The sequence below is a fragment of the Humulus lupulus genome, chromosome 9, assembly GCF_963169125.1.
Source record: "Humulus lupulus chromosome 9, drHumLupu1.1, whole genome shotgun sequence".
Lineage (NCBI taxonomy): Eukaryota > Viridiplantae > Streptophyta > Magnoliopsida > Rosales > Cannabaceae > Humulus > Humulus lupulus.
In genome coordinates, this window is record NC_084801.1 from 176,488,301 (window position 1) to 176,505,371 (window position 17,071).

At 36.8% G+C, this 17,071-nt stretch overlaps 1 protein-coding gene across 1 annotated transcript; it reads right to left on the minus strand.

Annotated features, from left to right (window-relative positions):
• Positions 1-4,112: 4,112 nt before the first annotated feature.
• LOC133801269 (probable glutathione S-transferase) lies at positions 4,113-5,223 on the minus strand. Its single transcript, XM_062239444.1, has 2 exons — positions 4,790-5,223; positions 4,113-4,689 (listed from the first exon to the last, which is right to left on the minus strand). The coding sequence occupies exons 1-2, from the start codon at positions 5,096-5,098 to the stop codon at positions 4,351-4,353; spliced, it is 648 nt and encodes a 215-aa protein (XP_062095428.1). The 5' UTR covers positions 5,099-5,223; the 3' UTR covers positions 4,113-4,350.
• Between the last annotated feature and the right edge of the window lie 11,848 nt (positions 5,224-17,071).

Genomic DNA, 17,071 nt, shown 5'->3' on the forward strand with positions numbered 1-17,071 from the left:
AAAATCGACAACAAGCGCTCCCGAGTGGGAGTTGCTTTTTTCAGAGCTGGTGCGGTCGTTTGGAGGGCTTGGGTAGCAGAAGGTAGGGAAGGAGCAGCTTCCACGGGAACACTGACCTATGAGTTGGAGGTCACAACTTGACTCGAGCCTTGGAGGCTTGGAGGAGGAGGAGACACCTCGGTCCTTTTGGGGACCTTACCAGGCTGAACAGCTTTCTGTGACGCTCTCGGGCGCTTGCTTTGCTTGGCCCCCGAGCAACTGTTGAGCATGGTCTTGAGGTCAGAGTCCATAGTGGATGCATAATCATCACAATAGAAAGCTTAAAATGCTAAAGTAAATGTGAAGCAAATAGTTAATGGAAACAAATAGACAAGTGACAAGAAAACTAATTGGAACTCTCCCCCGAGCTCGTGCTCGGCGACCAGGTAATCCCCCTATCTTCAGAGGAGGCTGGGGGAGTCCCTTCTCTATACATGGAAGTTAACCTCGAAAGGTCCCTATCGTCGTTTATTCCGTATTGGACAGCTATCCCATCCCAAACTTCATTAAGACTATACATTGTTTGGTATATCCTCAGTCAGTTATCAAACCTATGGACCCTATCATCTACCCAAGACCATACATGGAAGTTATCTCTATAATCTGGGAATAGGATCAGGGTGTCGGGTCTATGTTTAAGAAGGGAAGGAGACCACAAGGCCGAGCTGAGCATGACCTTACCTCTGTCACTCGAGTTCGAAGCCTCGTCGTTGGCGTCATTCCCCGAACACGGACTCCTATGATGACGGGCTGGGGATCATGCTTTCAAGCTTGTTGGCATCTACCTCGGAGGAAGCTTGTCAATAGGGAGTGGTACATGCTCCCACATGGTGTACTTCCGGTAGGCGGTGTCTTCCGTTGACTGGCCCTGCTCCAGAAGACCATAGGCTCGAAGCTTATCTTCATGAAGAAGATAAGACAGGGAGCGCCTACCATATGGCAGCTGGAGTAGAACTTCCTTGTGCTCCTTCATTGCGTCCGTTGGGGTAGGACGATGGTAATTTTCTGAAGAGTCAAATACACTATGATTAGTTCGTGCCTGAACATTAGAGAAGCATGAAAGGAAAGGGGGTCATATACTTTCGAATTCGTTTGAATGAATAAAACTTTGAGGGAGCCAAGCCATCTGTCCAAAAGAAGGCCAGCTTGAAGTTGGGAGGATGGTTGGGCATGTCCTCAAAGATCTTATTCTCCTTGGGATAGCTCGACAAGTAATAGAAGCCATCTCCATCCCGAGCTCGGGAGGGGTTGCTTTTCAGACACAAAAGATACGGGATCTCCCTTGGCGAAGGTCCTTCCCACCTCAGTTCGTGGTACAACGACCTTAGGGTTGACAAGACCCTGTATGAATTGGTTTGGAGTTGGAAGGGCGCGAGCCCAACAAAATCCAGAAAGTCCTTAAAAAAGGACTTCAAGGGCAGTAGGCCCCCTGCCTTCATATGCTCGAGACTCCAAGCCACGAGCTTCAATTTATTGTCGGGGCGGCCATCTCCCAGGGCGTAGCACCTTCGTTCGTTAGAGATAGGAGCTCGACACCTCAGTGAGCCTGACAATCCTAGGTCGTGATGAGCCATGATGTCAGTGATTTGTCCTAATGAAGAAACCGAGCTCCAATAATCCCCGGCCTCGAAAAATTCCTCCCTCGAGGTAGAAATGGAAACTGGTTGCGAGGAGGACAGGTGATTTGATGTCTCCATCAGTGAGAAAATGAGATCACCCGGCTTGAAGGAAACAATTACTTTGAGCTTGGGGTCGAGAGGGACTGGTCTAAGCTCGGGGTCTGGGTCTGGATAGATTGCGACCCGAAGTTTTTTCCTTTTCCTCTACTCAACCTTGTTGATTTGACGTCGAAAGTGAGCTCGAATATCTTCTTGCTCACACCTCACTTTGTGCTCACGAATTAGCCGCTGATTTCAAGTGAAGGGCGATTCAGGGTTTGGAGTTGTTGGAGAATAGAGAGTTACTAGCACTGACCCCCACCGTTTTTCAAGATTCCGCGACATCTAGCAAGAAACAAAAAGGGTGAGGGCCAGGCACACAAGAAATGAAGAATAAAATTCTAGGTGATTCGAGCTCGAAGGCTCGAAATCACGGAATAAGCTAGATTGAGATCAAAATCTCAAAGGAACGGGATGAATTCGAAGGAGCCCCGAGCCATTGAAAGATTCAGGCTTCGAGCGTGTATTTGATGCGAAAAAGGGAAAGTAGATTTGTTTTAAAGAATCCCAAATTTTCAGGGAAAAAGTTGACGATTACTCAAAAATGTGCTAATTTTGGGAAACGTGCAATTTAAAACCCTAATTCAGTACCCCATCTCTTGGTCAACACGGTACGTCACCCGTAGTCTAAAAAATAATAAAAAACATCTACATTTGCATCCTCTACACTAAATCTGGGTTTGAAACCCATGATATCATAATTTTTTTGAACCCAAAGTCTACACAATATCAGCTAAACAATGTGATTGAAGTTACTAATTGCTACGAATATTCTTATAAAACTAGCAAAACAAGTAGTAAATATGCTTACGGTGCAACGAGAACACAGAAATATAAAAGTGAAATATATATAAGCATATGGGATCAAGAACAGAAACTTACACATGGTGGCTTGTGGATACAGAGAGATTGATGACCGGAGGAGTGGTTGCAAGAACGATCTCACGGAGTTGAACAAGCCAAGGTTGTTTTGTTTTCTCGGTTTAGAGAACAAGCAAAGAGGGAAAAAGGGGTTTTTTTTTTTTGCTCTGGTTTTTCTTTTTATTCTTTCTGAAACTAAAAGATGGAAAAATGGGATAAAGAAGATGAATCGGGCAAATTTATAAGCCCCAGGGAATATCAAAGGTCGAGTTGATCCGGGCCATTGGCCAGATTCGGTATCTGATATGACGGTCAGGTGTAAATGTGGTAATGGCGGCATAAATTTGGCAAGCGAATAGATGTGGGCATGGTACAAAAGCACTCAAGTACTCTGGTTGAGCAACCCTTAGCTAACGCGTTTCCACTCTTGAGCACTTTAGACGGTTCAATATCCAAGGGGGGCAGTTCAAAAGTTTACTTCTCATAGGATTCGAACTAATACTTTTGAGGGGGTAAAATGTTACGCCCAGATTTCGAGCATGAGGAATTATGATCCCGAAATCTAGGCTCATTAGGTGTATGCTCGAAATACGCACAACCTCGTATGATCCTCCAGTCAGACAGTCTCGCTGTAAATAACAATCTCGTGAGCTCGTGCAGTATGTAACCTCGAAGATGCTTCAAACTTGTGAGGTAAGCTCGCCACAACAAAGGGTTCAACACTTGTATATATTTCCTGATGTATCTCTTGCCCTTAAACAAGATGATTCAAGCTCGAGAGGCATAAGCTCAAATATGATAACTCCATCAATAACTTGTTGGGAGCAAAGGCGAAGCAAGAATGACGAGCTCATGATTGACAAATAACCTCGAGGGCATAATAAACACAATATTTAAGCTATTCGGTTACATGTAAATGTATTTATTGTTGTAAAATCCCTATATTTAAGGGATATGATATAATTAGTTATTCAATCCCACATTCTTAGGGATATTATCATGCACGTAAAAGATAATGCATTAGGTGGCCTTATATCATTTAATTCACAGAATATCTTCCTGAAATATGTGGAAAAGAATTCTGAAACATTCTCTATAAATAGAGAAGGAAACTCCATTTGTAAAAAAAGATCTGGAGATTTTGGAGAGAAAACTCTGGGCAACTATTCTCTTAAAGTTTCCAGGAAACTCCAAAGAACTAATAATATAGGCTCGTGGACTACGCAGATTTTTAACTGCTGAAATACGTAAAAAGATCTTGTTATCATCTTCTTATTTCATTTCCTCTGATATATTCTTGTTTAATTACGCTCATTTTTAAGTTGAAACAATTATTTAAATCCTTATTTTTTGTTGTGAAAACTAATTACTGTGTAATTATTTTACAGTGTAAGTTATAACTGCAATATTATTGTTACAATAAATATTGACCAAACCAGTAATGACAATAAATAACTTATAACATCTATGTTTTTTCTTTTAACCCAAGTAATATATAACAAAATCAAATTCCATATTTTACTGACAATTTGTTTCTTTAACCCTAAGATATTCTCAATAAACTTTGGATTACAGTGAAAATCTTTATTGTAAAAAGAAAACTGTAGATTTGGAACACATTGAGAGCTTAATTATTAAAAGACAAGTAATGACTTCTAGAAGTCTTCTTCTTTGAGTATATAAATATATATATATAATTATTTATTATGATAAGATAAAAACTAAATGTTTTTCAGTTGGTGGTGTTCAAACGAGGCCTAAAGATAGCAATGAGTTCTTCTTTAGAGGGTGATACTTCCTTGACCACAGGATGAGTAGCAAAATGATGGCTCCATTTACAGAGCTTGGGAAACTTAGCCTCTGTCAATATCTCTACTCCCACAAGCTCTTGTAGAGCTGGGATCCATTGGGCTATGAAGTTTCCTGCTATGTCCACCATCCCAATGCTTTCTCCTCCAAAGTAGTTGCCTTTCAGCTCTTTCTCTAGAAACTCCAGGTACTTAGTTGCTTCTTCTACTGTCTTTTTCTGCTCTTCCTTCACCCAAAGCGCTTTCCATGCCGTTGGCTCGACCTGGCCAAATTGATATTCAACGTCAAATTGTTACTTCACTATAAAAGTTGATCAATTTCAAAAAATGAAATATGATTATGTTAGAAGAATTAATTGTTACCTTGTCATCGATGAAGCGACTCCAAAATCGGGCTTGAGCTCTTTCGTAGGGGTGTTGAGGTAAGAAGGGATGAGTTTTCCATGTCTCATCGATGTATTCAAGAATGACAAGTGACTCTGCTAAGGGTTTTTCATTGTGGACAAAGGCAGGGACCTTCTTGTGAATTGGGTTGTATTTGAGGAGAGAACCACTCTTGTTCTTCAAATCTTCTTTATAATATTTGTATACAATACCTTTGAGTTTCAAAGCTACATCTATTCTACTACTAAAAGGGCTTCCCCTAGCACCATAAAGCTTCACTACTCCCATAATCCTATTTTGTTACTACCGAAAAGCACTTGTTTTCAGTCTCTAGCTACGCTTGATTGGGCTCTCTATATATAATAGTTTTGTAGCCACATCTTTCTTGACTACCAGTAACATAACATTCTTGACATAGTATTTTGCAGATATTTTCTAATATATATAAAATTATATTATTTTAGTATTTTCTTTAGTATTAATATGACAATACGGAACAACCCCGTTAAATGGCTATCCCGAGCTGATGTGGGACCTTTCCACTGAGAGGTCCACTACAAAAGTTGTCGAACAGAGCAACTTTTGCTGTGGGGAGGTGCACATCTGCTCGGACCACTGTCCGTTCTCAGGATGACGAAGAACACTCTATTAGTTAATATATATTAATATACTTTATCTGATAAATTAGTATAAACAAATTTATTTGAACAAATAACTATAATAATGTTATTTCAATTACATAATATACTTAATATTTTAAATTAAAAGTTATGTTTAAAAAATAAATTTATTTATTTATTTATTAAAAATTATTATTCATAGGCTTAATATACTTTGTTTGTTAAATAAAGCGGCTTTATGACATTAATTTTTTGGACTTTTCATCAAGTTACTGAAAATAAATATTTAAAGTTATCTTTTTTTTAGGAGCACTATTGCAATAAATTATAACTAATTATAATATTAATGAATGACATACCCTTAACTATTTGACACATGTATTTTTGTAAAATATCGTTTTGATACTATATGTTTACAATAATATTCATTTGGTAACTTGTATTTTGAAATCATATTTGATACCCTATATTTTGAAATCATACATATTTGGTACCTTAAACTCAAATTTAATTAATAAAATTTTATTAATTTAATCAAATTACTCTTAATTATGAGTTCCAAATTCAAATTTAATTAACTTAATTAGATATAACTTATGGCAGTTTGATCATATTAATAAAATTTTATTTATCAAATCTGAGTTTAGGGTACCAAATATGTGTGATTTTAAAATATATGGTACCATATAAGTATTATTGGAAAAAAAAATACCAAAACGATACTTTACAAAAATACATGGTACCAAATGAGTCAATTCCGGCAATTAATTCCTTCCATTGCACAAATTAATTTAGCAACAAATAAAAAAATGACTTGGTAATCTGGAGCGTATGATCATTGCCACTTTTTCTTTTCTTCTTCTTTATTCTAGCTTATTATTATATTATACAATTTTTTTTCTTTTTTATTTTATTGAGATTATATAGTAAAGGTGTCTAACCTTTCTAAAAAGTATAAGTGCTTAAACTTTATTTTTTTTGTATATTTTAGATCCCAAATTATAGTTGTGCTCTGGGAAAAGTAGTTGTAGTTGTGCTGTGGAGAAAAATAGCTACAGTTTGACTGTGAAGAAAAATTGTTGAGTGTTTGGTAAATTACAGATTGTACGCCCTAAATATCCGCAAGTTATTGGCGAACTGAAAAAGGGCATAATTCAGTCCACCACGTGTAAATCGTCCACCCAGAGCTGCTGTTTCGAGTTTCCACCTCTGTCGTCCGAGCTGATCAGAGAGTTAGCAGTCTACTCGAAGGCAGCGGGCCAGCGGTATGGATACCACGAGCTGGCGCTACATCTAGCTCGAGGTACGGCATAGATCTGACACCCGAATCCTTGTAAAGGCTACCACGCAATGTAAACGTGCACATATCAGACATCACGTGTCTATTCCATTCCGTAATTCTCGGACACTCAGTATAAACGTGTGTGTTCAGACACCCCACGACTGGTTTGAGCCATGCGGCCCATTATCCACCCTTACCTATTGATTAGACCACACCTCACTATCAGGTTTTAGGAATTAATCATCAGTGTCACAGAGATGACATGATGGGTAAGAAGGTCACGAGATGACCCCATTTACCAACGCCCAGGTATCCTCTTCCTATAAATACCAAGACCCTGGGCGTTGCAAGGGGTTGACATATTTTTGTAAAGAAACACCCTGTAAGGAATTGTCAAGAGAGATCAATAATATTGACTGGTGGACTAGAGATATTTTAACCTTCGAACCACCTAAAAAGAAAGGAGTGATAACCTTCCCACAATACTAGTTTCGCCAGTTCAGAATTAAGTTATTTTCATATTACGGTTCACTATTTAGCACTAATCCATCTGTTCATTCGTATAATTATCTGTTAGCGAAGAACCGCGTCAATACAGATTTAAAGTGTTATGAGATGGAAAAGTCAAGATGTCATATTTATTTTATTGTAATGAAATAAATTCATATATTCAAATTAAATATGTTTTTGATATGACACTAATAAAGTGATTATAAATAAAAATAGTATATTATATAATATATATTGTTGTGTACATATATTATAACTAGTCGATTTAGTTAAGATTCGAATTATAATAATAATTGTAATATATCTTGTTATAATCACAAATTTGTAAAACTTAAATTATCTTAAAACTCTCACTTTTTATGTCTTTAATTATTTCCTTTTTATTTTTTCCTAAAACATGAAATTGATATGTTTTCTTTATAAATTATAATTTAAAAATACTATGAGATATAAAAATAATGTTATAGTGTATAATAAGCTCTATATTAAAATGATGTGTTAATTTAAACTTACTAAAATAAAATAATATCTAATAAATATAAATTATAAAAATATTTTTTGAACAAAAAATTAAATATTTTTTATTTTATTATAATATTAATTTATTTAAATATTTTTATTTTGAGTAATATATAATAAATAAGTGTATTGCACATCTAGTTTTAGAAAGAAAAAAAAACTAAAAAAGTTAGGTTTTGCCAGCTTTAGTTTCTGTATAAATTATTCAATAAACTGTTTTTTGAATGTTTACCAAACATTATTATTGGACAGCTTTTTCAAAAATCAGCTTTTAGTTTTTTTTAAAGGTTATCCCAAACGGGGCTTAAATGTGTATCACATATGCCATTTTTGTTGAAAAATAGTTTGCAAAATGCGCAACAAATTACAAAAAAACTAACTTGGTCATAAATCGTTTTCCATAGAGCGTTAAATTGCTTTCTAGTACGTATTTTGTAAAGTATTTTTTAATTAAAATGACCGATGTGATATAAATTAAGTTTGAGAATTTAAGTGATACAAAATAAAATTTAGAGTCTTAAGTAATACTTAAAAAAAAATGAGAACATTTACATATATAAACCCCCTTTTTTTTTTGTCAATATTCAAACAAGGGTAGAAAATATGCAGTAGGTAGTACCGTAGCATTATATTTCAACTTTAAGACAAAAAAAAAAGTAAAAAAGACCAGAAAGACAGAAATGTACTTAACAGTGCTCCCTTACCTAATGCATGACATTTTGGACAACCATAATAGTGCAAGAATTTTTTTTCTCATTTATATTTCTTGTTACTTATTTTTTTTGGTATACTTAATTTTATTATATAGTTATAATTATATAAATAAAGTTAGCTTTTTAAATTTATATTTTTTGTTTCGAAGGAGTGATATTTACAACTCATTTCAAAAATATTGTTTTAGTACAAGTTTTTTATTTAAGTTAAATGAGTAAAATATACAATTTTTAATTTTATTTATAAAATATTGTTTTAGTACAAGTTCATGAACAAACTAGAAGCAGGAAACACAAAAGCAAGTCAATAAGAAAACCAAACACAAACAGGAACAGAAACAGAAACAAGCCAAACTAAGGAATATACAAACAAGCTGGATCAATGAAACCAGGGACTGTCATGATGACATCTTATTGTATAATACGTAATGCATGACATTTTTAAGATATTATTTTTCTTTCTTATATTTCTTTCTTGTTACTTATTTATTTTGGTATACTTAATTTTTATTATATACTTATTATAAGTCAAGATATTAGTCAAGTTAACTCTTTAAATTTATAAATATATATTTTAAAAGAGTTATATTTACACTTTATGTAAAAAATAAATTATTACAAGTTTATTCTTAAGTAAAATGTCTAAAATATACAATTTTTTATTTTATTAATAAAAATTTAAACTTAATGACTATACCCTAATTTTAATTGAATTATATTAAAATTTTCATTTTGTTTTTCATTAAATGGAGTCTTTCCAATATTTTAAAACTATATTTATTGTTACAACAACACGACAATAAAATTTTCTTATAGAAAACAAATGATATAATATAAAATTAAATTTATTGTTTATTTAATTCTGTTTTTCTAAATTTATATTTGAGATTTTATCAAACACATTATATTTTATTAATAAAAGTTATTTTTTAAAATTTTAATAAATGAGGTACACAATTTTATTCTATTTTTTATTTTTTATAAAGCTGTGTACAAATCAAAATCTAATATTGATAATATCTTAAGGATAATTATAAATACACTTTTAATTTAGGGTTATTTGTGGCAAAATCCTCCATTTTTTTCGACTTCACACACTAATAACCCCAATAAAAAAATTTGATGGTAATACTCAACTGTTACAATTTCCTTGTAGTTGTCCACTTTTGGACGTTAAGTACCAGTCTGGAACAATTAACCCCACGTGTCGTTCATATATTGCTCCACGTGCATAATGACATGACACATAATTTGAGTATGTGTATTATTATTATTATTGTTGTTGTTGTTTGAGAAGTAAAACTTTAGGGGTTAAAACCAAGTCGATGATAGCCATTGTCGAAGGAATGAAGCCTCACCAAAATCCATGAGAGAGAAAGACTAGTTGGAAATGATGAAGAAGGTTGAGGAGCAGTCGATGGGACGCTTGCATTGCTTTTGTAATCCTCCGAAACTGTTTGTGATGAGGATTTCCCGAACGTCGAGGAACCCAGGAAGAAGATTCCTCATTTGTGTTAGTCACCAGGTTAGTTATTTCTGTATGCCCTTTTTTCATAATATCTATTCTCAATCCATTATTTTGCTTGGTTTAGTATCAGTAATACTCAATTGAGCTTGAAATAGGTGGACGGGGGTTATAATTATTTTGAATAGGTTGACCACCGATTTTGTGAATGTGGAATTGGAACGATGCCAAAATTAGAGACAAAAATTTCTTCGATGGCTTCAGCTTCCAGATCATGGACTGGCAATCAGCAGCAACAAAGCTATGGTGCTGACAGAGCAAATGCAAGGGAGCCTGCAAGTAGTGGTGAAAGTACATTTAGAGAGGAGCATGTGGTTGAGCACTCGTGTGCTTACAACTTGAATAAAATCATACTTTATGTAGTTGTAATTTATTTTATGTACTGGTTGTTAGTGTGACTTTGGTATGTGATTTTGTGGAATTATAATAACACATGGTTTAACATTTTAGCTTATGAATCTTGAATGTGACTATGGTTGAGACTTTTGAAAAACATATGAATGATAGACAAAATCTTCAGTGGAATTTTCCATATTGTTTTTTATTGAGCAACACAACTCTATTGTTTTCACATACTGCAAAAAGTTCAGCGGTTACATAAAAATATATAAGTTAGCCATTTCAATAGCACCTAAGGTTATACATGAAAACCTTTTGGGTTACATCAAAATAAACCTAACAATTAGCACCTAAGGTTAACAACTTTTTCCATAAAATAGTACCCCTCCTGCAGATTCAAAAATGATACAAGATAACATAACATTAAACTAGCTGCTTAGACTTGCTTCAAAAGCACTCGCACATCTTCTGGGTCAACCTCTACCTCTTGGAGTAGGTCCTGGAGCAATTCCTGGAGTAGTTTCTGAAGCACCAAATTCCCTTTGTTTTTGTTTCTCCCTTCTTTCTCTCTTTCTTATGGTTTCTTCAGATGGGTTCTTACTTGGTGGCCTACCACCTTTTTTCTTAGATGGAGCCTGCAAGTTTTTTTTTTTTTTTTTTAAATGCATACATAAGTAAATGAAAACCAGGAAAAATTGCATACAATATAGCATCTAAGGAACCAAATTACATGCTCAACAGTTGGATTTTTGCAGCTTGTCCTAAAGTTCCCCACTTGCTTGCAATCGCTATAGCTAACAACTTGCCTTGTTCTTCTGGTCGGGGTTTTTGGGGGAGGCCTCCCTTTATAGGCTTTGTGAAGAGTTGAAAATGTGTGTGAATCAAGTGCATTAATGCACAAATATCCAACAAATATAGAATCTTAATTTATGAAAACCAATAATAATTAATCACACTTATTCTGGTAATATCAGCAGTTACCCAAACTGATTTTATGAAAATCAATTAGAATTAATCACACTTATTCTGGTAATATCAACTGTTACCCAAAGTCATTTTCTGACAATCAGTCATAATTAATCACACAATATTCTGATATCTCAATTTTGACCAAAGTCATTTGCTAAAATCAATCAGAATAATTCACACAATATTCTGATAATCTCATCTTTAATCAAAGTGATTTGCTGAATCATTACCATTTTAGGTCTTTGAGGTGCTCGTTCCCTCGTCTGGTTCCCATTAGAAGTTAGCTGGGGTGCCTCCCGAACTAGAGATGGGTGCTTATTGGCGATGGAGGATGCCTTATTGGCGATGGCGGGGACCTTCCATTGTTGGGTCTAGAAGACCCAGAATTGGCTTAGACTAGCTCCAGGTTATTCCTGACAGGCTCGGAGTTATTGTTCCGAGCCACAGAGGGAGCTTGGTTATTCCCCATTCCAGCAGCTACACTCGCCATGGGATTGCCAGTAGTAGAATTTTGAGTGTTTCTCCCAAGGAGACCATGGCCGGTATTTGTCCTAGGCCTTGGTTGGGCTTGATGGGCCCTTTGTTCGGCCATTCTGGCGGCCGTACGCCCACGGGGACGCCCTCTGGTCCTTTGAGGAGGTGCTTGTGCCTTAGCGACTTACCTAGCCAATTCTTTATTGCTCTGTGTGGCTTCAGCCAGCTGGTCATGCAATCTGTTATTCTCCAATTCCACAATTGGCATGTATCTTTTAGGATTATAGTATAAATCCTCGCAGGCCTGGGAGTTGGAACAGGTGGCCCCCTAGAGTCGGATGATGCACTTCCTTCATCCGGGCCCTGATCTGCCATAGACTGTTTCCCAGGCCCTCGCGGGTAGTTCTCAGTTTGAGGAGTTCGTTCCTCAGGGATTTGTGGCAATGGTCACCCACCAGTTCCGGGATTGTTCGTAGCGGCCATTGATGTTGTGCAGGAGGTTTCTGATTAAATAATGCAGAAATTTGTTTAATGCTCTAAATGAAAGTACCAAACTGTTGACACCATTTTTTGTCAACTTAGAAATGAAGAACACTAAACAATGTTATAGAAAAAAAAAAGCAGAAGAAATCACAAGCTTTTTACGTGGTTCAGCAGTTAAAATTTGCCTAGTTTACGAGTTAATATTATTTCTCTCAACACTCTCAAAGCTTTTTCAGAAAGAAATTTGGTAGAGTATTCTCAGTACGATTTGTGTGTGACTACAAATGAAATTCCCTTGGCTATTTATAGACCTGGTTGACAGAATATCTCCCCCTTATGTCAGGAAGTTATTATCAATCATTCAAATTTGAAATAGATACAAATAAATACATTAATTACACAATATCCCATGAAAATTGGGATTTAATATCTGATAACAACAAATCCCTAAGGAATAGGGATTTCCTAACAGTTTCCGAGTGGAAAACGCGTCCCTGAGCTTGATTGTAAGGTTGACGCACTTTCGAGACTGATACAGACTTTGAGCTCATCATTCAAGTCAACCTCCTCCTCATCTAGTGATTTCATCAAACTCATTCCTTGGAGAAGGTCGATGCCTTCGAACCTACAAAACAGTCTCGAACAATACAACTCATGCTTGAGTGTTTAATAATTGATGGCAGATCTAGAATCATGTCAATTTTTACAAGTGTACAACCAACATTTGTTGTTTTTGAGCTTACTCTTTTCGAGCCTACATTTCGAGGCTATTTATTCATTCTCGAAATTTGGATGTAATAATGACTTATTAGTCCCATATTCTAGGGTTGGGCCCTAGTGTAATGCCCTAGATAACCAAGACCGTTACACTGTGTGTTTTAAATAGTGCAAGACTTGCTAATCAAGTTGTTTGAATATAAATGTGTTTCTAAAGTCAACTAATATGCTAGGGTTAAAATATTTTGATCGTAAAATGGTTGACTTTCTTTAAGATAAAATTTTGATACATGGGATCCCAAAAATAATGTTTACATGGCGATTACAACCCTCAAAATTAATTACAATGGTAGCCAGCCTAAATGGCAAAATACACATTTTGGCTCTAGTCCTTGTAAATCGCTTGGCCATGGCGGTCAAGCAGCTGCCAATGTACACACCGCCCCCAAAGCTCTCCAACTCATGGCTGGTCTAGCTTTCATTTTCCTTTACCTGCACCACATAGCACCTGTGAGCCAAGGCTCAGCAAGGAAACCAAATTCAACAAGCACAGATAACAACAGAATGTGCATAGTAAACTGTAGATCAACTAGTTCAACCAACAATAGAGTATAAGCAATAAATTAGGCAATAGTAAAAAGATTCTTCCAAACATATAATTCAATCTCAATATAAATATTTAGGTGTCGACGCTCTTAGGCTGAGCCCTCTGGTTATTTAGCTGATTCTAGCTCGCTTGGGCCAAGCTGTGTTCAGTACGCTCAACATCAGCCCTGGCTCCCTTAGGTCATACTTTCACATCACACATAACAGATATACAAGTTGCAAAACACATATGTTCATTTACAAGGGATCTCAGTCCCATTCACAATTCGGGTGCAATTTTCTTACCTCGAGTCTTGAGCGGAGGATGAGGAGCGGTCCCGAGCACTATCCTTAATCCTGAGCCTTAACAGTAACCCTAGTCACAAATGATAATGGATAACTATCAAAATCTAATCCAATTTATTGCTTTGGAATAGAATACTAGCCTTTGGGACCTCGAATTCTACTAAACCGGGAAGTAAAATTCGTCCCTAGCACTTATGTTAAAGTCCCTGAGCCTAAAAACCAATCTTGGATATGGCGACCTAGGTGAGCCGTGACCTGGCCCTGAGGGTCGTGGTGCACCCCAAGTCAGAGGTGCAAGACTCTTGTCCTAGGGGGAGGAGGGTCGCGACTTTCCCTATAAGGCCACAGCGCGCCCATAAGTCAGCAAGCCCCCTAGGGCCTTTTGAGTCACGCGGGCCACAACGCCCATGATCTAGGTCGCAGCGCACCCCCGTGAACCCAGAAATCCTTGGGTTTTTTTTTCATTTTTCCCCAACTCAAAGACTCACAATTCAACCTTAAATATATACCCAAGCCAGTATTAGGTTCAAAATTCTCAATTTCTCCTCATAAACAATACATATAGCTTAAAATACTAGTTCAATCTTCCTTAAATGCCAAATTGAGAACCCCCTCAAGTAGCCCTCAACATGATCACAATCAACTAGAAATTCAACAATTCAGAACCTAAAATCTTACCTCAATTAGTAGCTTTAATCCTCAGCAATTGCTTGACTATTCTTAGCTTAATTTGCCCAGACTTCCTTGCTAAATTCCCAAGCTTTTCCTTCAAGAATTTCCTTCAGCTTCAAAGCACAAGAGAGGGAGAGAGAGAGAGAGATAGAGAACGTGCAAGAGAGAGAGAAAGAGAGAGAGAGAGAGAGAGAGAGAGAGAGAGAGAGAGAGAGAGAGAGAGAGAGAGAGAGAGAGAGCATTTGTAACGACCCAAATTTCCTAATAAGGGTTAGGGCCTTGAATAGGGGGCTAGGATGACGAATTTTGGAATTATGTGATTATATGATATTTATGTGTATCATTGTGTGATTATGTGAGTTATCTAATAATATGACTTGATATGCATGTTTAGGTGTATTAAATATGCATGTGAACCCATTTCTGTTTAATTAGTCCATTTTCATAATTTGACCCGTTTTGGGTATATTTGGCATATATGTGGTATGAGTGTGGTACTTCATTTTTATTTGGTTATGCTTGGGTTACTCATCATGAGACAATCCTAGGAGGCAATCCAATGGGAAATTCACAACGGGATCCATACTTGACTCGAAGAGAGTCAATGGATATTTTGGGAATTTAGCACATTACCGAGATATTGGGTAATGGGAATAAATATTTGATTATAAATTGGGAGTTAGCGAGATCAGGAGGGAATTATGGGAATTTTGACTATTTCACCCCGGGGGGCATTTTCGAGACCCCAAGCATTAGGAATTGGTTGAGGTTACTTAAGCCTGAAGTAACCCGTCAGAATTATAAAAGAACGTTCAGAACGTCTCTCTCTCTCTCTCTCGTTCGTTCCCTTTTTGACACTCGTTCGTATTTTCGAAGGAAACTCGAGTTTTAGGACTTGGATTCAAGCAAGGATCAAGGCATAGAAATTCTAGGGAAGATTAGAAGCTTATTAGCTGGAGATTTAGTTGGGAAATGACTTAATCGAAGGTAATCCAAGTTTTAAGTTCTAAGTTTTTAAAGTTTTCAAGCTTTGATTGGATTTTATGTTTTGATGAGTTTTTGGATGGATTGAGACTTGGGTTTTCATGGTTTTGGGAGATTAGGATGTTTGGGAACTTTGTTTTTGGGATTTGGATATGTTTGGATAGGTTTTTGGAGGAATTTAAGTGGGAAAAACCGTAGAAAATGGCTGGATTTGTGGTCAAGTCACGACCTTGTTCTAGCAAGTCTCGACCGGGATGAACCAGGAGTCAAGGAGGCTTTACCTGGGGGGCGTGCCACGACCCAAGAGGGCCTAATTCACGGCCCGCATCCTGAAGCCCAAGCAAATGCTCTCTGACTTGGGGCAAGTCGCGACCCTAAGGGCCAGGTCGCGATTGACTTGTGCATTTTTGCCTACATTTGGTTTTTAATCGTGGGAACTTAATTCTAAGGGCCTGGGATCAATCCTACTACCTAGTTGAATAGGATTCGACTTCCCGGAGGCTATGTTTGGGTCTGGAAGTATTTATTTCCTCATTTTTTATAAGGTTTTATATTATGGTTGTGACTAGGTTATCGCTAGGGGCTTGGAAACATGATCGTGCTTGAGGGTCGTTTATTAGTAACATGTGCTTGGACCAAAGGTAAGAAAACTGCACCCAGTATGTGATGCATGTGATGCATATGATACATGTGATTAGGGCATGGCATGAATATTGAATATGGAATTGATCAGAGCTTGAGTCTTTGTAAATGTACATGATCATAATTATGCTAGTGAATGTTGAGTAAGCATGCTGAATGCCCTATATTTGGATATTTGACATGTGATATATGCATGGGTGCATGTTTACTTGTGAGTGGTACTGACTCATTAGTCAGAAACGACACTGGTCGTATGGAATTGACCTATGAGTCAAGAGCGACATAATCATATTGAACGCAGAGCCGAAATGATTATATCTAATCAACATGAGCATTAAATGCTTTACCAGCCCCAATGTCGAAGAAAAATAAAGCGCTTGCCTGGTCTAAAGGCTAGTTACTTAGAGCCAGGGCCAAAAGGCTCAGGTGACTAAAACATCACAAGGCTTAGGAAGCAGATCCCCAGAGATGGAATCATTATTCATCTATTCAGGGAGTGAATTTGCAGAGATAGACTCATTAGTCATTTATTGAAGGAGCAGATCCCTGAAGATAGACTCACTAGTCATCTATTCAGGGAACGGATCCCTAGATTGACTTGAAAGTCATCTATATAGAGGGAAGGGCCCCATAATAATTTATCTGGACTTGTCTACATGCATGAATATGGCTATTACTGCTAGGCATGCTTATTATGATTTAGTGACATGTTATTACCTGTTTATGAGCATGTTTACGTTTTCTTGTTGAGCCTCGGCTCACGAGTGCTATGTGGTGCAAGTAAATGCAAAAGAAAGGTTGACCATCCTTGAGTTGGAGAGCTTAGGTTATGATGTGTACATATGCGGCTGCTCGACCACCACGGCCGAGGGTTTAAAGAGGAACTAAGGTTAAACCCTATTTTGTCGCTTAGGTCGGCTG